This window comes from Balaenoptera borealis, assembly GCF_965194805.1.
Source record: "Balaenoptera borealis genome assembly, chromosome: 11".
Classification (NCBI taxonomy): Eukaryota; Metazoa; Chordata; class Mammalia; order Artiodactyla; family Balaenopteridae; genus Balaenoptera; species Balaenoptera borealis.
Window position 1 is genome coordinate 23,398,628 of NC_138868.1, and position 20,384 is coordinate 23,419,011.

Below are 20,384 nucleotides of genomic sequence, written 5' to 3' on the forward strand. Positions count from 1 at the left end.
GCCAGGTCTGTCAATCTTTAAAGCAACCCAGAAACATGGATTTTTATGTCAGATTTCCCAATTTTGAAACAGTGTTTCCCAAGCACTGTTAGTGCAAAGTGAGTCTTGAATCATGCAGCTTGTGATGCCTGGTCTGGACACACAGGGCATTCCCAAGCCAGGGCACGCCTGTCGTTTTCAGATCTACTGGCCTCCGTTTGCCCGCAGCCTCTGGTGAGCTGATCAGGCCACTTCACAGCCCTCCTTGACTTGGAGCAGGCGGTGTAAGATCAGAAATGATGAGCAGCCCAGTCTCCCTGGACACCTGTCCTCATCTCAGTCCATGAAATGGGGGTGACGAAAAGGGAAACCAGGGAAATGAGGGGGGCTCTCCCTCAAGGACGATGGTCCCTTGGCCTAATCCAGCCACTGCTGGCATTCCTCTGATAAAGGGCAGACCGAGGGCTTAAGCCCCCATAATCTCCACCAATCACCTCAAAGGAACATAAATATAGGTCTAAGTGACCACAAGTGCTTACCGTGCAAACGCAACTTCAAAACAAGAGTGCTTATAATGAGATACCACTTCACACCTACTAGGATGGTTACCATCAAAAAGACAGATAATAACAAGTGTTGGTGAGGATATGGAAAATTGGAACCCGCAGACATTGCTGATGGGAATGTAAAAGGGTGCAACCATGTTGGGAAACAGTCTGGCAGGTCTTCAAAAAGTTAAACACAGAGTTACCATATGACCCAGCAATTTCACTCCTGGGTATATACCCCAAGAGAAATGAAAACATAAATCTACACAAAAACTTGTTTGAGAGTGTTCACAGCAGCATTATTCACAAGAGCCAAAAGGTAGAAACAACCCAAATATCCATCAAATGATGAATGGATACGCAAAATGTGGTGTATCCACGCAATGGAAATTATTCAACAGTCAAAAGGAATGACGTACTGATACAGGCCATAAGAACATTAGGACAGCCCAGGAAAACATTAGGCTGAGTGGAAGAAATTAATTAAAAGACCACATTTCATAAGATTCCATTTATATGAAATGTCCAGAATAGGCAAATCTATAGATATAGAAAGGAGATTAAAGGTGGCCTAGGGCTGGGTGTGATGAAGAGAGTTGGCAGAGTGATAGCTAAAGGGTATAGTTTTCCTTTCGGGGGTGATAAAATATGTTCTCAAATTGGCTGTGGTTATGGTTACATAACTCTGTGAATACACTAAAATCCATTGAATTGTTACACTTTAAATGGGTAAACTGTATATGTGAATTACATCTCAATAAAGCCATTACCAAAGAAAGAACCTCAAAACTAAGATTGCTGCCCTTAATTACCTTCTATTAAAAAGAAACTCTTTATCCATGTCACTCTCTTCACCATAGCCCCACTGGAGAAGACAGGACAAGAGCTCTAAAAGGATGGTTTCCTCAAAGGCACAGGGCTCAAACGAGGGTAACCAACTAGCTTGGTTTACCCAGGACTATCCCACTGTTGGCACGGAAAGTCCCCTGTCCCAGGCAAACTGAGATGGTTGGTTCATCACCCTAATGCCAACTCTTTCCCAGAGCACTGGATAGCTCTGCCCTTCAGTGCTGCCAATGGCTAGAACCAAGTCTCCATATAAATAATCCATCCCCATTTTGGGTACAAGTCATCCCTGAGCTCCCCCTAATGGTCAAAATGTATTTTTATTATTGTTGCGCCTAACTTACAGATGAGGAAACTGAGATTCAGCGATGAAATAACTCGCCAGAAGCACACAGGAGCCAGAAATTGAACCTCGATCTTTTTCCAAAGCCCAAGTTACCCCTTCCACTCATCATCTTGTCTCTTACCATACCACTGGGTTGATTGTCCAAGAATACCCCCTGGAGAAGGTAGTCAGACATCCAGACAGAAAAAGCATGAGTTTTCAGCTATAGCAAGACAGGGAGACATGTAGAGCTTGGTGGTTAACAGCACAGACTCTGGAACCGAACTGCTCAAGTTTGAACCTGGGCTCTGCCAAAATTTTAGCTGTGTGATCTTGGACAAGTTACTTAACCTCTCTGTGCCTCAGTTTTCCCGTATGTAAAATGGGAAAAATTATAGTACTGTGTGTGTGTGTGTGTGTGTGTGTGTGTGTGTGTGTGTGTATCACACAGGATTGTTATGGGAAGTAAATAAATCATTAAGTGTAAGAGCCTTAAAATGGAGTGTGGTATATTTATTAAATAAATCTATTTAATACATTTATTTAATAATACAAATTTATTAAATAAATGAAAGCAAGCACAGATCCATATACCCAGAATTGGAAAGAACTCAGACTAGGCCTAACAAAAACCAGGTAGTGAGACCAAATCATGGAAATTAACATTCTGTTCTGTTCTTTCCCATGTAGATGTTTATGGCTGAGGAATTGCTGGAAGCTCTCCAGGCCATAGACAAACCTTTAGATGCAACATGGCAGTGGCAATGCGGGCAGTCCTAGAACAATGGGATGACCTGGTGCAGGGTTGCAGGCCCTGCCTGGCACTGATGGAGCCCAGGGTTTCCTCTCCTTTCATGCCTGCCCTCGAGGGCAAGGAGAGCTGGGTACCCTCCCACTGGGGCAGGTAGGTGTGATCAACATCATTTTTTTGATCAACATCAGCTTAAGTTGAAGTTCAAGAGGCTCAGAGAATTTTCAAGAATTTGTTCAAGGTGAGTTAATAACATGTAGAGTTACATGTGGGATTCGAACTTAGGTTGAATTCTAAAGCCCCTATGCTATTCTGCCTACATGAAATAGTTATTATTGCTCTGTAACAAATTACCTCAAAGCTTAGGAACTTAAAATCACGAATACTCATAATCACACAGTTTTTGAAGCCCAGAGAGCCAGCAGTGTTTTAGCTGGGTGGTTCTGACTCAGAATCTCTCATAAGGTTGTAGTCAAGATGTTGGCCAAGGCTACTGTCATCTCAAGGCTCTACCAGGGCTGAAGAATCTGCTTCCAAACTCAGTAATGGGGCTGTTGGCAGGCCTTAGTTTATTGCTGGCTATTGGCCAGAGGCTTCAGTTTTTCACCACATGGACCTCTCTAGAGGACTGTTCATAACATGGCAGCTTGTTTTCCCCGGAGCAAGAGATTCAAGAAAAAGAGAGCAGACGAAAGAGAGTACCCAGAAGCTGCAGTTAACTAATTGCAAAAGTTAAACTAATTAGTTTATAACTAATCTTAGATGTGACATACCACCACTTCTGCCACCTGCTATTGGTCACAGAGACTAATCGTGGCACAACAAGGGAGGGGATGATACAAGGATGTGACTACCAGGAGGCAGGGGTCACTGGGAGCCATACTGGAGGCTGGTGACCACTCTGCCCATCTTTCCAAAGTAAGACAAGAAGGCACAGACCTGCAAATAATAAGGTAAAATCCCTGCAGAAAAGTCACAGAAAGCAATTTTAGTCTAACCACTTTTGAGGGGTTTTTGTTTATTTAAGAAAACATTTACTTCAATCAAGGCACTGAGCTGGCCCTATGAACACAGGCAGGAGTAACCCTAGAGCTTACAGGGACTTATGGCAGAGAACAAGAATCAAGCCATGTGGTCCTGGAAGAAGAGAAGAGGGAGAGGCCAAGAAAGAGAGCTGGGATCAGGACTCCAGGACAGGGTGGGTCTAACATCTTCTAGTCCAGATATGGGTTCATCCTCAGACAACCTGGGTTTATTTTCCTGGGGCTGGATAACATCCTCACAGAAAATGGGAGAGAGAAAAGAAGGAGGGGGAGGAGTAGGAGGCAGAAAAACAAATGACCAATTCCCGGACTTGCACAATTAGACATTCTTTCTCTAGCTTGAATTTATCAGAACCTATTTCAAGCCAACTTTTGCTAAGGAACTGGGCATGGAAAAAGAAAGAACCAACTAGATCCTAAAGATAGATAAGGGAAATGTCAGAGGCTGGGGTTAGAAGGCAGAGGAGATAGGTTCCTTAAAACCAAGTTCCAGAACTTTACAATTTGAGTCTGTTCCGAGGTAGGACCTCTGATCACTGGGCAAATCAGAGTCCTGGACTACCCACTCAAAACCATCCTTACATTCATCATAATTATCTTGTTGAATAAATGAATTAAATCATATCCATGAACCACCCCTCCCATCCCCACTATAGGTGTAATAGGAACCTAGTTAGGTAATATCTTTCATTGGATTCCCTTTCTACTCCTTGTCCCAAACACTTCCTCACCTGCTCATCAAAACCGATCTCCCCTTGGACTAGAGAAAGTCATCAACACCCTTTCCTCATCTGGATAAGGTTAATAATACCAGCTCCTACCTACCCCAGAGACACAAAGGAAACTGTACACATGAAATCAATTTTACATTCTTCAAGACAGGCGGGGTGGGGGGTAAATTCCAAGAATTGCAATGATGTGCACAGCTACTTTAATTCTAAGAGGCCAGGTACGAAGATCACTCCAGAACAGCTAAGGCGCTTGTCAAGCCTGCAGATGCATTCCCCAAATTAGCCAGCCCACCCACGTGAGTCAAGAGAAAATCAGTTTCCCCTGCCCTGGTAAGTAGACAAGCCAAGCCAAGCCAATTTCCTCCCCTGAAAACCATCCAGCACCCGCGTCCTCCAAACCCCACGGTCCTAGAGTCCCCGCGCTGAGCTACCCAGCCTCCGCGCCCTACTCGGCTCCTCCCCATCCCGTAGTGCCACGACCCAGGCAGCTCCCGCCACCCTAAAGGACTACAGCCCCGGCATGCCCCGCGCGGCTGTCGGAGTCTCCCGACCGCGCTTCTCCGCGTACCTAGGTCACGTGACTCGGGGAAGATGGCCGCGCTGACGGCGGAGGTCTTTGCAGCTCTCCAGAGCCTGCTGAAGGTAAATGAGAGGGGTGGGGACAGCGCGAGGCGGGCCTTTGTCTCCGAGACTTTGCACAGAGCAGGAATTGGGAATAAATGGACCCCGATTTGGAGCCACGACGCTGCCACTGCCTCTCACTGTGACTCCTAGCAGGTCGTTGCTCTTTTCCGAGGTTTTTGAAAGTACGAACAAAATTAATACCACTTTGACAGGATAGTGGGGAAACAAGACAATGGAGCTGAAGGCGCTGTACAAATGTTCCCTACTAATAGTCTCTGGGGCTGGCTTTCGGGGTTGGTGCGTTGGGGTTGTAATCTCTAGATCCGCGTTGCCAGTTCTCCATTTCATTTCGCAGCCCATCTGCGCTCTACAGTTCTCTCCTCTGCGTCCGCCCCGAGTCAAGTGTGCGTTCTATATTCTCCCGAGTCCTGGGTTTTTAAATTTGCTTTGACCTGTGTGAGGGCCAAAACACTCTCCTGACAATCATTTGAAAAATTGTGAGGATGGAAGGGATGTACTTCATATGGCTTTGTAGGAGACTGGAATTTTTTGCTTGATTTATGACCTTCCCTATAGAAGAAGCGGCGGCTTTATCTTCCTTCGTAGAACTTGTCGCTAGCTGACATTATGCATCTGGTTGCCTGTTGTCTGCCTTTCTCACAAGAGCGTGAGATCCACGAGGGACCTTGTTTTTAAAAAAACTCCAGACGAAGAGGGTTGAGTTAATTACACTCAGCAGTTCATGGCACAGCGTCATCATTGGTCCACGCAATGGTCCTTCTTTTGTTTTAACCGCCTCCCCAGTGTTCACTTGTATTCTCCAATCTCTACGGGCATCTACTGTTATTCACAAATGTATGCGTAACAAGCGTATCCTCCACACCTGGCATACAGCATGTGCTCAAATAAATAGCTGTTCTATGAATTAATAAATGTTGTAAAGCTGGGACTGGAAACCTAGAGCTCTCAACTCCCAACCCAGTGCCTTTTCACCCTTACTGTGGCTGCTCTGCCCCCAACCTCCACCCCAATCCCTCTTCGTTCTATGGGCTTTTTTTCTTTAATACACTTATAAAAATCATTATTAATGTGTAACACACATACAAAAAAAGTGCACAGATTATAAGTGCACCGTTTAATGATTTATTACCACCACCACAGTCAAACAATGAAATGTTACCAGTACGACAGAAGTCTCTCTGTTGTCCCTTCGTTATTTCCCTCACTCTGCTCCCCAACAGTAACCACTATCTTTATTTCTAATATGTCAGTTTAATATGGCTCACATTTGAACTTCACATAAATGGAATAATAGGGCATATTTTTGTGTGTGTTTCTGGCTTCTTTTGTTTACTATTATGTAGCAGTAGTTCATTCATTTGCATTCCTATTGTCCTATGTACTTTCTTTTTTAAAAAAATTACATAAACTTTTAATTTTGAGATATAGGTTTACAGGCAGTTGCAAGAAACAATACAGAAAGATCCCATTTACCCATTACTCAGTTTCCCCCAATGGTAACATCTTGCAAAACTATAGTATGATATCACAACCAGGATATTAACATTGATAGTCAAGATTCAGAACATTTTCCATCACCACGGTGTTCTTCATGTTGCCCCTTTATAGCCACACCCCCTTCCCCTCTGCCCTCACCCCTTTTGTAACCTCTGGTATTCACCAATTTTTTCTTCGTTTCTGTAATTTTGTCATTTCAAGAATGTTATATAAGTGAGGGACTTCCCCAGTGGCGCAGTGGTTAAGAATCCGCCTGCCAATGCAGGGGGCACAGGTTCGATCCCTGGTCTGGGAAGATCCCACTTGCTGTGGAGCACCTCAGCTCATGCACCACAACTACTGAGCCTGTGCTCTAGAGCCTGTGAGCCACAACTCCTGAGCCCACGTACCACAGCTACTGAAGCCCATGCACCTAGAGCCCGTGCTCCGCAACAAGAGAAGCCACCGCAATGAGAATCCCGTGCACCATAAGGAAGAGTAGACCCCGCTACCTGCAACTAGATAAAGTCCGTGCACAGCAACGAAGACCCAATGCAGCCAAAAACAAAAATAAATAAATACTATAAAAAAATAATCAGTTGGGCTTCCCTGGTGGCGCAGTGGTTAAGAATCCACCTGCCAACGCAGGGGACACGGGTTTGAGCCCTGGTCCGGGAAGATCCCACATGCCGCGGAGCAACTAAGCCCATGCACCACAACTACTGAGCCTGCGCTCTAGAGCCCGTGAGCCACAACTACTGAGCCCGCGTGCTACAACTACTGAGCCCGCGTGCTACAACTACTGAAGCCTGGGCGCCTAGAGCCTGTGCTCCGCAACAAAGACAAGCCACTGCAATGAGAAGCCCGCTCACTGCAACAAAGAGTAGCCCCTGCTCTCTGCAACTAGAGAAAGCCCGCGCGCAGCAGTGAAGACCCAACACAGCCAAAAATAAATAAATACATAAATAAATTTATTTTAAAAAAAAATCAGTTGTTTCTATACACGAACAATGAAACATTCAACAAAAAAAAAAGAATGTTATATTAGTGAAATCATACAATATGTAACCTTTTGGGATTGGCTTTTTTCATTGAGCCTAATTTTCTGGAACGATGTTATGTGTTTTAATAGTTCTTTCCTTTTTATTGCTGAGTAGTATTCTATGGTATGACATCTACATTGTTTCCAGTTTTTTGCTATTACAAATAAACCTGCTATAAACATTTGTATACAGATTTCTGTATGAACATAAGTCTTTATTTCTCTGAAATTAATGCCCAGGAGTACAGTTCTGGATCATTTGGTAGTTACATGTTTAGGGTTTTGTTGTTGTTTTTATGAAACTGCCAAACTCTTTTCCAGAGTGGCTGTACTACTTTACATTCCCAACAGCAATGCATGAATGGTCCAGTTTCTCCCCATCCTCGCCAGCATTTATTGTCATTACTATATTTTATTTGAGCTATTCTGATAGGTGTGTATTTACATCTCATTGTGGTTTTAATTTGAAGTTCCCTAATGGTTAATGATGTTGGACATCTTTTCGTGTGCTTATTTACCATCTGTGTATCTTCTTCAGCAGAATATTGCTTTATGTCTTTTGCTCATATTCTAATTTCATTGTTTGCTTTTTTACTTTTGCATTTCTTTATATATTCTAGATAGTGGTCCTTTGTCAGATATGTGGTTTGCACATATTCTTTCCTAGTATTTAACTGTCTTTTCATCCTCTTCACAAAGGTGTATTAATTTGGTAGGTCTGCTGTAACAAAGTACTACAGACTTGGTGGCTGACACAACAGAAATGTATTGTGTCCCAGTTCTGGAGGCCAGAAGTCTGAGATCAAGGTGTCAGCCAAGTTGGTTTCTTCTGAGGGCTTTGAGGGACAAATTGTTCTGTGCCTCTCTCCTATAACTTCTGGTGGTTTCTGGTGATATTTAGTGTATCTTGGCTTGTAGATCTCTGCATTCATCTTCATATGGAGTTCTCCCTGTTTGCATTTTTGTGACTAAATTTCCCCTTTTAATTAGGACATCAGTCATATTGGATTAGGGGCCACCCTGTGACCTCATCTTCACTATTTATATCTGCAATAATCCTATTTCTAAATGAGATCACATTTTGAGATAGTGGGGGTTATGACTTCAATATATGACTTTTAGGGGAGACACAGTTCAACCCATAACAGGAGTTTTAGCAGAGCAAAAAATGTTTTAATTTTGATGAAATACAGTTTTTCAAAACTTTTTCCTTTTATGAATTATGATTTTTTAATGAATTACGCTTTTGGTGTAAAGTCTAAGAACTCTGTGAAGCCATAGCTCTCCAAATTTTCCCCTATTTTTATCTAAAAGTTTTATAGTTTTATACTTTACATTTGTATAACATTTTTTAAAAATTTATTTTATTTTTGGCTGCGTTGGGTCTTTGTTGCTGCGCGCGGGCTTTCTCTAGTTGCGGTGGGTGGGGGCTACTCTTCGTTGCAGTGCGTGGGCTTCTCGTGGTGGCTTCTCTTGTTAAGGAGCACGGGCTCTAGGCACGCGGGCTTCAGTAGTTGTGGCACGCGGCCTCAGTAGTTGTGGCTTGCGGGCTCTAGAGCACAGGCTCAGTAGTTGTGGTACACGGGCTTAGTTGCTCTGCGGCATGTGGGATCTTCCCAGACCAGGGCTCTAACCTGTGTCCCCTGCACTGGCAGGCAGATTCTTAACCACTGCGCCACCAGGGAAGTCCCTACATTTATATAACATTTAAGTCCATGATTGATTTTGCATTAATTTTGTATAAGGTGTGTGGAAAAGTTTGAGAATTTTTTTTTTTTTTTGGCCTGTGAATGTGCCCTTGTTCCAATATCATTTGTTAAAAAGGGCTTTCTTTCCTCCATTGAATTGCTTTTGCAACTTTGTCAAGAATCACTTGCTCATATTTACTGGGTCTACTTCAGGGTTCTTTAGTTTGTTCCATTGATCTATTTGTTTATCCCTCTGAGAATACCATACAGTCTTGATTATCGTAGCTATATAATAAGTCTTGAAATCAGATAGATGGATTCCTCCTACTTCATTCTTTATCAAAATTGTTTTAGCTATTCTAGTTCCTTTGCCTTCCTGTATAAATTTTAGAATGATCTTGGATATATCTAAAAAAAAAAAAACTTGCTGAGATTTTCATAGGAATTGGGTTAAATCTGTATATCATTTAGGAGCAAATTGACATCTTAATGTGTTGAATCATCCAATCCATGATCATGATGTGTCTCCCCATTGATTTAGATCCTTGATTTCTTTTATCTGTATTGTATAATTTTCAGTATACAAGTCCTGTACATGTTTTGTTAGATTTATACCTAAGTATTTCTCTCTTTTTTTTTTTTTTGAGCAATTGCAAATGATATTGTACTTTTAATTCCAGTGTCCACATGTTCATTGCTAGTGTGTAGAAATACATCTGATTTTAGTATGTGTATCTTGGATCTGCAAACTGCTGAACTCACTTATTCTAACGATTTTTTTGTACATTTCTTGGGACTTTCTCATGGACAGTCATGTCCCTGCAAATAGGGACAGTTTTATTTCTTCCTTTCTGATCTGCAGACCTTTTATTTCTTTCTCTTGCCTTATTTCAGTGGCTAGAATTTTCAGCACAATGTGGAATAACAGTGGTGAGAGCCCACATCCTTGCCTTGTTCCCAACTTTAGTCTTTTCATCATTAAGTATGTTTTCTCTAGGTTTTTTGGTAGATGCTCTATGTCAAGTTATGGAAGTTCCCCTCTATTCCTAATTTTATGAGAGTTTTCATCAAGGATGGATGTTGAATTTTGTCAACTGCTCTTTCTGCATTGATTGATATCCTATGGTTTTCTCCTTGAGCCTGGTAATACGGTGGATCACGTAGATTTTCAAATACTGATCTGGCCTAGCATCCCTGGAATAAATTCCACCTAGTTATGGTGAATAATCCCTTTTATATATTGCTGAATTCTATTTGCTAGTATGTTGTTAAGGATCTTTGCAACTATTTTTTATGAGGGACATTGGTCTGTAGTTGTTTTTTTGTTTTATACAGTCTCTGTCTGATTTCGGTATCAGGGTAATCCTAGCTTTGTGAAATGAATGGGGAAGTGTTTCCTCCTTTTCTGTTTTCTAGAAGAGATTGTGTAGACTTAGTTAATTCTTTCTTTAAATGCTTGTTAGAATTCTCCAGTGAAACCATCTGGGTCTGGTGATTTCTGGGGGTTTTAAAATTACAAATTCAATTTCCTTAACAGTTATAGCACTACTCACGTTTTCAATTTTATATTGGGAGAGTTATGGTAGTTTGTGTTTTTTGAGAAATTGATCCACTTCATTTAAACTGTCAAATTTGTGTGTATAGAGTTGCTTGTAGTTATTCTCTTATTTTCTTTTCGAAATCTGCAGGGTCTGTTGTGATGTGCCCTGCTTCATTCCTGATATTGGTAATTTGTGTCTCCTTTCTTTTTAATTTTGTCAGTCTTGCTAAAAGTTTGTTAATTTTATTGATGTTTTCAAAGAACTAGTTCTTTGTTCCATTGATTTCTCCTTTTTTATGTTTTCAATTTCTTTGGTGTCTGCTCTTTGTTGTTTCCTTCCTTATTCCTTTGGGTTTATCATGCTCTTGTTTTTCTAGGTTCTTGAGATGAGGACTTAGATTATTTGAGACTTTTCCTCTTTTCTAATATATGCATTTAATGCTGTAAATTTCCCTCTCAGCACCATCTTGGCTGTACCCCCAAAATTTTGGTGGTGTTTTTCATTTTCATTCATTCAGTGTAATTTTTTCAACTTTCCCTTTAATCTGTGGATTATTTAGAAGTGTGTTGTTTAAGTTTCCAAATGTTTGGGCATGTTCTTGTTATCTTATTGATTTCTAATATGATTCCATTGTGATCACTGAGAACACACTCTGTATGATTTAGTTCTTTTAAGTTTGTTAAGGTTTACTTTTTGGCTCAGAATATCATCTATCTCGTATGTGTTCAGTGAGCTTTTGAAAAGAGTGTGTATTCTGTTGTTACTGGGTAGTGTTCCATAAATGTCAATTAGATTGATTGATGGTGTTGTGGAGTTCTTCTGTGTCCTTGTTGAATCCTGTCTAGTTGTTCTATCAATTGTTGAAAGAGGGGTGTTGAAGACTCCAACTGTATTTATAGATTTGTTGATTTCTCCTTTCAGTTCTGTCTGTTTTTGCTTCACATATTTTGCAGCTCTCTTGCTGAGGGCATGCACATTCAGGATGTCTTCTGGTCAACAGAACCTTTTACCATTACGTAATGTCCCTCTCTGTCTCTGGTAGTTTTCTCTGCTGTGAAGTCTACTTTATCTGATATTAATATAGCCACTCTTGCTTTCCTGATTAATGTTTGCATGATCTATCTTTTTCCATTCTTTTCCTTTTAATATGTCTCTGTCATATTTGAAGGGAGTTTCTTGTAGATAGCATTTAACTGAGCCATATTTTATAATCCAGTCAGCCAATTTCTCTTTTAATTGGTATATTTAGACCACTTACAGCCAATGTAATTATTGAAATATTAGAACTTAAGTTTGCCATTTTATTTTTTGTTTTCTATTTGTTCTTTTATTTATTTTTTGTTTCTTTACTTTTACTGCCTTCCTGTGGGTTATTTGATCAATTGAACATTTTTTGGAATTCCATTTTGATTTATCTGTAGTGTTTTAAAATTCATTTCTCTTTATAACTCTTATAGTGGTTGTTCAACTTATTACATTTATTTACTATAACATCACAATCTCAGTGACATGTCAGTGTCATCATTTTACCAGTTAGAGTGAAGTCATCCCTTTATAGTCCTACCCTTATTTATAATATAATTGTCTTAAATATTTCCTCTATATACATTTACAGCCACATAGGACAGTGGCTTTTCTTATTGTTCATATATCCCAGACTTCGAGCTGAAGAACAGGGCCACCCAGAACGCCAGTGGGTGAAAACAAACAAACTCCAACAAATACTTGCTCTCTCTAGCCAAAGACCAAGAAAGGGGTGGCTTAGGAAGACAGAAAACTTTTAGACAATAACTGCTCTACTCCACCAAAACACCACTGAAAACACTGTGGCCGCGCTCCACTGTACGTCAACAAAGTCTGAGAGGGAACACCCCCCTCAGGGCGGTGTCAGAGAAGGCCAAGTAGGGAGCTGGACCTCCATCCCCACGAGCTGGTAACAAGTTCCGCCACCCCACGGTATTAGTGGAAACTACTGGAGCCAGAACTTCCACCCCTGCCCAGTAGCTACAAGGAACCCCTACTTTTGGGTGTGAGCAGGAGCCAAGTAGGGGAGCTGGACTTCCGTCTGCATTTGGTAGTAATGAAGCAACCACGCCCAGCCCCACCATGCTCCCCCTGCTACCCGAGCAGTGTCAGAGAAAGCCAGCAAAATAGAAGATTTAAATAAGTGCCAGAGGCTCGGAACGTAATATGGCCACGTTATTCCTTTGTCATGAGGTCCGTAGCAGGTCTGTCTTCTCTTCTCCCCTTTCAGAGTCGTCTTACATTTGTTTTGTATAAAGTGCCCAGGGAATGTAGTTGTGTTTAGCAGGAAAAATAGGGAAAAGTACATCTATGTCATCTTCCCAGAAATGGAAGTGTCCTCTGCACCTCTTAGGTGTCACACCATGACGGAGACAGTATTACGTTCTAAAAAAAAATGTATTTTCAGAGTCTGAGTTTGTTGCTTGTTTTGTTTTTTTCCATCTGTGAATTTATAGGCCTCCTCGAAAGATGTTGTCAGACAGCTGTGCCAAGAGAGCTTTTCCAGTTCAGCCCTTGGCTCGAAAAAGCTCTTGGATGTTACGTGTTCCAGCTTGTCTGTGACCCAGGAGGAGGCAGAACAAGTAAGTGGGGTCAGAAGTGACCTCTGGCACCTGGCTTCTCGGCTCATTAGTCTCTTCCTTGACTTCCCAGTTGTTGCCGCATCCAAGGGAATTTTTCCCCTGAAGTGTCTGTTGACATTATAGCAAACTTAAAATAGATGCTTTTTTCTTTTTTAATGTTAGTGAACTTAAAAGCCATTCATTGTCTTTGAACCTTCACTTCCTTATGATAAGTGAGGCGTGGATGGGAAAAGTATACTCAGAATCGGAGCTCCTGACCATTTCCTTTTCAGACTTGTTACCTAGACAGTATGGACAAAAGCCAACCTTGCTATGATTTTCTTTCCCAGCCTGTAACTTAGCGGTGCTGATGAATTGTTGGCTGGATAGCTTAGGCAGACTTTTCCGGGATGGTTGGGCAGAAGCTGTGAGGCCTGAGTATGATTAGGGAGGAGGTACTGCTGGACCTCACCTGATCTCAGATGGCCAAGAGGACAAGGATGTATGTAGCACTCACAGCCTTATCTTTCCATGGCAACTATGTTTCTAAAACAGTAATTCATCCAAGCAGACCTGTGCTGTTGTTGTTATTTTTTAATCTGGAGCTTGGCTCATTGAAGTGAGAGGCAGCAGCAAGGTTATGAAAGTGAGTTGGAGTCTTAGTTTGGGTTCCTCAAAAGTAGACCCTGAGGCAACGACTTGGCTGCTGGTAGTTACTTGGGAGGTGATTCTAGAAAGCACAAAGGAGGGAGTGAGGAAAATCAGACCGGGAAGAGAGACAAGCCAGTAGAAGGATATGTTAGTGAGGAATATCAGACCGGGAAGAGAGAGAAGCCAATAAAAGGATATGTTAGTGAGCGGTCACCGCTGTGGGCATCTGCAGTTGGGATCCTGTAAGAAACCACGTGGATAAATGCCCCAGCACTGTCACCCTGGAAGGCAGGGAGGTTGGGGCATTTATCCACTCACTCCCACCCTTCACCAGTAGAGGCTTAACGTCCCCTCGCCTCTGGGTTGTGCTTTTCTGAGCTGAGCAACCTCCCGTGGCATCTGGGAAAGTCCTAAAGAGGAGGAAGTTACCTCCAGAGAGTCCTGTTCTGTTCAGCTGAGCAGCGCATTTACTTTTCCTCGCCCCACCAGGTGACAGCCTAGGGGCAAGGACGTGACAGTCCAGCCAGCCTGGGTGAAAAGCCCCAACTCCCCAGGAGCCAGTGCCTCTGGCAGCAATTCAGTAAGCACGGCTTTGGGTGCTGGCACAGGCCGTGCAGCCACACTCGGAAGCCCAAGCCGCGGGCCGCGGTGTTTCTGCAGCCCTCGCGGTCCAGAGGCAGGGGAGTGGTGCAGCGCTGTCTAGTAACACCGCTGACTTTCCGCTTCTCTCACATTAAGAGGGGAACAGGCTAGAAAGTTAGCTTAAGGTCAGAGTCCATGCACAAGGAAGGGGATTTATTAACCCTTTGCCCACAAGCAGAGACTTTCTGGCAGGTTGACAGCATCCTCGGTCAGGCAGCTACATGTCTTCTAAGCAACAGGTGAACTTGGAGGCGGGCCGAGGCACGTGAGCATCCGCATCTGCACCAGGGGCCTCCGGACTCCTGGGATTCAGTTTGAATGACGGTGGTGGTCTGTGGCAGGCCCTCTTCCCAGCAGGGGAGATAGAGCCCTGTCCCCTGTCCCGCTGCCCCTCACCACCCAGGGCTCCCCGTCTATCCTGCAGCTGCTCCAGGCTCTGCACCGCCTCACCAGGCTAGTGGTGTTCCGTGACCTGTCCTCCGCTGAGGCGATTCTGGCACTCTTTCCTGAAAATTTCCACCAAAACCTCAAAAACCTGCTGACAAAAATCATCCTAGAACACGTGTAAGTGCTTATTTCTTGGGAGTTTCTTGTAATGCTTGTATTTTTTATTCCTGTTCTGGAAAAAATATGCTGATTCTTGAAAAGCAAGCACAGGTAAGCAAAAAGAAGGAAACCATAATCCCACCACCCAGAGGGTTAGCAGTGTTAATTCCTGAATGGGAAACCTTTTAAGACTGGTTTATTTTTTCCATTTACACATAGAGGGGTTGGTTTTGCTTTTGTTTTTAACACAATGGGATCATGCCGTTTTATAACTTGCTTGTTTTCATTTAACAGTATTAACATTAATGATATTTCAGGTCGATAAATATTTACCTTCAATATCATTCTTAATGGCTAAATATATTCCATTACATGAAGAAATTATGTGTAATTTAGTTAATAAATTCCTTAGGGTTGGACATTTAGGCTATTGGCAGTTTTCACTGCAGTGAACAATTTATGGTGGAACCTTTGCCCACATTGTGCTTCCTTATTTCCTGACTAGTAAATGGTGGTATTGAGGCTTTGGCTTTTTATTATCGAGTCCGCCATCGGAAAGATTGCACCAGCTACTCCTCCACCAGGAGGACATTGATGTGCCACTCTCCCCACACCATCACCAGCACTGAGGGTGTTTTGTTTTGTTTTGTTTTTTTACTTTTTATTCCCAGTTTCACAAATGGCAAATGGTACCTCATTTCAGTTTATATATCTTTGGTACTAGTGATGTCAAATATCTTTTTCACGTTATTGGTCATTTTTATTCTTTTGTGAATTTTCTGTACATTTTCTAGCTGGGCAGATCCTTTTAGATACATACAATTTAAGCAGAACGGATTAACTGCTGGTTAGCAGCAGGCTTGAAGAGACCTCTCTGATAGTAATAACTGATAATGCTTACTTCCCAAGGGTTTTGTTGTTTATTTAGAAACTTTCTGTTGCGTGACCACAGTTTACTCTGACTCTGCTCGGCATCTCACTATGGCGTGATGTGTGTAGCATCAGACACGTCTGTTTAGATGTGTTTTGCGTAAGATGCCGTACTCTGCGTAGTAGATGCTCAGTAAAAAGTTGACCTTTTCTGTTTTGTCTCTGAGAACAATAGCACAGTTACAGCGCATTTAGCGTTTTCTTGCTTTTCCTAAGCCATGAAAACTAACAGCGCCTATGGCCTTAACATCACTCAGTTTTGTAAAACAAGCAAACAAAAAACTGCTTCTTGGAGGGAGGCGTTTCTTGGTCCTTTCGTGTCAGGAGGTGATTATAGGTTTTAAGATCACAGAAGGAGCAGAGGCCCAGGCCCATGGGCCTCATTATCAGAAGACTCAATTCACATCCCTTTTCCATTATATTTTTCTTATCTTTCCCTCTTAAACAGACCTACTTGGAGAGCTGAAGCCCAAACAAATCAGAGTGAGTACCAAGAAACCTGCCTCTTCCTCCCTCCCCCTCCTCCCCAGCCCCAGCCCTAAATCTACCAGAGTTTTTAACTAAAGTCAAAGTGAATTAACCTAATCCCAAACCGAGTAGTGTTAAGTATTTCTTTTTAATTCCACTTTTTAATTTTTTTTCTGGTTATAAACCTAATATAATAGAGGCATGTTGTTAAAAAACAAATATCCTAAGCAGAAAGTGAAGTACTTAAAATAACTATATTTCCATTGGAAAACAAATTAACCATAATTGAAATTAGTGTGAAAGATTGAATAAAAGTGGGTGTTTGATAAACGTTCACTAAACTCACTCTGCGCCGGTCACAGTGCCGCAGACTCTACCTGCATTAACTCATTTAGTCCTCCCAACAACCCTGTGAGCTAGGCCGAGATCATCCCCATTTCACAGGTGAGCAAACAGAGGCTCAGAGGTTAGACAGGTAGGTGGTAGAGCCCACATTCAAGCCAAGTCTGTGTGTCTCTCAAACAAAAGCTCTCTCTGCTATTGTCAAAGCTACACATTTCCTAAGACTCCGGCCACAGCCTCCTCTTCTCCACCTGCGTCATTCCTCATTCTGTCCGGACATCTGGAGGGTTGGGTGTTCAGGCAGAAGCCTGGAGGTGCTGACCACCACGGATGCGCACTAAGTGCAGGGGTAGGGAAGGCCCGGGGCTTGCTGTGGGGCCTTGGGCCCTGTCTGTCTGTCTCCCTCAGAGGCTTGCTGTGTGGATCCCATGCGTGGCGCACGTGCAGCCCTTGGAGCTGCCTGCCGTCGAGGGAAGGCTTAGTCACGCAGGCGGCGTGCGCACTGAGCCGAGCTGTCCCCACACAGTCTCTCTGCCGCGCCTGGTCGACCTGGACTGGAGGGTGGACATCAGAACCTCCTCAGACAGCATCAGCCGCATGGCCGTCCCGACCTGCCTGCTCCAGATGAAGGTACATCCGCTCTCATGCCCACTAGAAGCAAAGGAGGGGCAGCAGGCACTCGGCGCCCCTGCGGGCCAGCAGAAATGCCAGACTCCAAGTTTTAGGATCTCCAACCCCATAAATAAAAAAAAATTAGCACCCCCAAAATGCAGTGTTTATTTAGAAAGTATATGTGTATTAACGTAGCACAGTCATAATAAAACATATAGCGAAACTAGAAATTTTAAAATAAGACAAACACAAAATATAAATTTTAAAATAATTTGCTGATACCTAAAGGTTGTCTTAGACGCTTACAGGAAGGTTTGGCTTTAACGATAGAAGCACGCACTCAGATTTCCAATTGCCTTCTTGAGAATTTTGGTATACTTTTCCAAATTCTTGTCCAATCTTAGGAGGCTGTTGCTGTTTGTACTGTGCTGAACAAGGGCTCCTATTAGCAGTTGGAGAAGTATCAGTTCTTCATCTTATTGTTCACATTCTTCATTGGTGTTATCTTCACTTCGCAGTTATTTTCAGGAGTCTTTTTAAGCCACATACCCATTTTTAGGGTTTGTTTAGTTAAAACTAGGTAGCATAATGCTGTATTTACTTAACCACCAGACACCCAGAAACTCAACAGCTGTAAGAAAATGAAAGAGGGTGCCTCTAACAACTAAGTTTTTAACTATTACTAAGGCTTACTTTAAAAAAAAAAAAAGTACAAATACATATAACTAGAGGTTGTAATATTTTTCCCGCATCCCAGAGGATTCTTACATACCCCTAGAGCCCACGGCCTAAAGTACCAGCATGAACCCAGGATGTTTCCTCACGCGGGTGCCCAGAGGGAGTTGGGGGCGGGAGGGTGAGCGAGCCTGGCTTCTCCGACCCCTGCCCGGAGCCCCTGAGACAGCTCCCTCCCTGTCCCCATTTGCTGAGTGCCTCCAGGCTGCGACTCTCCGTGACTCTGAGCAAAGCGCCTCTCTTCCGAGCTTCGAGCTTCGCCAGAACGGGGTAGGTAGGGCCTGCCGGTCGAAGAGAGGCAGCTCTGACTTTGGGGCAGTGTTCTCTTTTCAGATCCAGGAAGATGCCAGTCTGTGTGGGGAGCAGCCCTCCATGTCAGCTGTCACCGTGGAGCTGAGTAAGGAGACCCTGGACACGATGTTAGACGGGCTGGGCCGCATCCGGGACCAGCTCTCCGCTGTGGCCAGCAAGTGACGCGGCCAGCCGGCCCCCAGCACACGCCGCTGTCCTCGCAGCAGGCAGCGGTGGGGACGTGGGGGCTGCCATCCAGCCCGGGTGCGGTTGGACCAGGCGGAAGCAGCCAGGCCCGCGCGCTGCTTTTTCCTCTTTCCGAAGTTGGAGCAGAAGCTGCTGTCTCGTGAGGCTCCTGTGTGGGACTTCATGACCCCAGTGGCAGCAGGAGGGAGCGTTTGCTTGGTCAGCCGCCTCCGCCTGGCTGATTGGAAAATTCAGGCCCAAACTGCGGCACTCGTCTTAATAAGTTCCTTTCGCTCTGATGAGCCCATTTCCAGCTCTGGAATGCACGCAGGGAGTCAGGTGGGTGACGCCAGCAGTTCTGCTTCTCTGTCACAGAAGCCAGGCGGATCCCACAGGGCAGAGCCCCCTCTGCGTGCCTGCCTGCCCCGAGTCCGGAGCCTCCCCGAGCTCCCTCAGCCCTGCTGGACCACCTGGCAGCGTAGGAAGTCTGAAATGGGAACTCACTTCCTTCTCCATAGAACCAGAGGCCCCTTCCTTGATGTAATGCAGCCACTCAGGGTGAAGAAGTAGGAGTGATTAGAAATAAATAACAGTTCTAAAAACTTCACGATTCCCGTCACGCTTCTGTAGCTTCTGTCCTTAGCCTGGGTCGTTTCCTTAGGCCAGTGCTGCCTCTCGTTCGTAAAGATGACCCCACCTTCCTCGTTCCTGGCTCAGCTCATCACCATGGGATGACCTGAAACCGGGCCTGTGAACCGGCCCACCTTCCGCGTATCCGTCTGTCACGTAGAGCAAAAGAAAGTGCGGCGACATCAGCAGGAGCTTGTCGCGAGAGCTGTGATGAAAGCGCTCTTTGAGGAGTTTAAGCAGACGGAGTCGTCTGTCACGGGCCGGACAAGTCCCGGGGGCTCCGTGTAAGGTGTCCCCCTCCCTTCTCCAGGTCACCCAGTAGCAAGAGCCTGCGTGCTCTGAGCGCTTTGTTTGGCGGCTTCTCAGGTGGTGTGTGTGGACGGGGTGGGGGGGGGTGGGGGAGGCAGGACTTTGGGTTAAGGGGATGCTCTTGAGCTCAGTTCCTGCCCACCCAAAGGCTGGGTTTGGTTTGTTTTCTTTTAATTAAATGGGAATAATAATCATACCTACTCTACAGCGCTTTTGTGAAGATTAAGTGATAAAATGTACCTAAAAGCACTTAGCACTGTTACGGAAAATAGGAAGGACTGGATAATGCTGGCCTTGGTTACTAATGGGAAGGAAAGTAGAAAGCTCTCTGCATTCAGTGCTTCATCTGCTGTAAAGGGGTTGGTGTGACTGTCATGTTATTCTCCCTTTATCAATGAGGGAATCAGCTCATCGAGGTGAAGTCCCTGCTAGTAAATGGCCTCATCAGGACTTGGGCCCAGATTTCTCTACCACACAGGACTGTGCAAGGGACTTGACATTCTGTGATTTTAGCTCCATTTGGAAAATACTGGAACTGAAGTAGAGATGAGGAATCTTACTTCTCCCCCCCATCCCCCCAGTGAAACGCTAGGGAAGTCAAGAAAAAAACCCCAAGCCCCTCTCTGTCTGCCATCTCCTGGAAGCTGAGCTACCTACTGTCAAAATGGCAGTTCTTCACCTGTTTGGAGCCATAACCATTGAGAATCTGATGGAAGCCATGGATCCCTTCTGTAGGAGATGAACACTTGATTTTTCACATTCAAGGACAAGCATTCATGGACCCTGGAGACCTGCCCACTATCTCCAGGTCAAGGGCCCCTGGTCTCACCCTCAGGTTGAGT

General features: G+C 44.0%; 1 protein-coding gene across 2 annotated transcripts; it reads left to right on the plus strand.

Moving 5' to 3' along the window:
• The first annotated feature begins 4,750 nt into the window (after window positions 1-4,750).
• COMMD9 (COMM domain containing 9) lies at window positions 4,751-19,206 on the plus strand. 2 transcript variants are annotated; one of them, XM_082343887.1, is made up of 6 exons: window positions 4,751-4,865; window positions 13,096-13,221; window positions 14,918-15,057; window positions 16,418-16,452; window positions 17,306-17,409; window positions 18,446-19,206. In XM_082343887.1, exons 1-6 carry the CDS (start codon window positions 4,815-4,817, stop codon window positions 18,521-18,523), a joined length of 534 nt encoding a protein of 177 aa, XP_082200013.1. In that variant the 5' UTR covers window positions 4,751-4,814; the 3' UTR covers window positions 18,524-19,206. The 2 variants fall into 2 exon arrangements, with proteins under 2 accessions (XP_082200013.1, XP_082200012.1); XM_082343886.1 differs by having other exon boundaries at window positions 18,460-19,206.
• The last annotated feature ends 1,178 nt before the right edge of the window (window positions 19,207-20,384 follow it).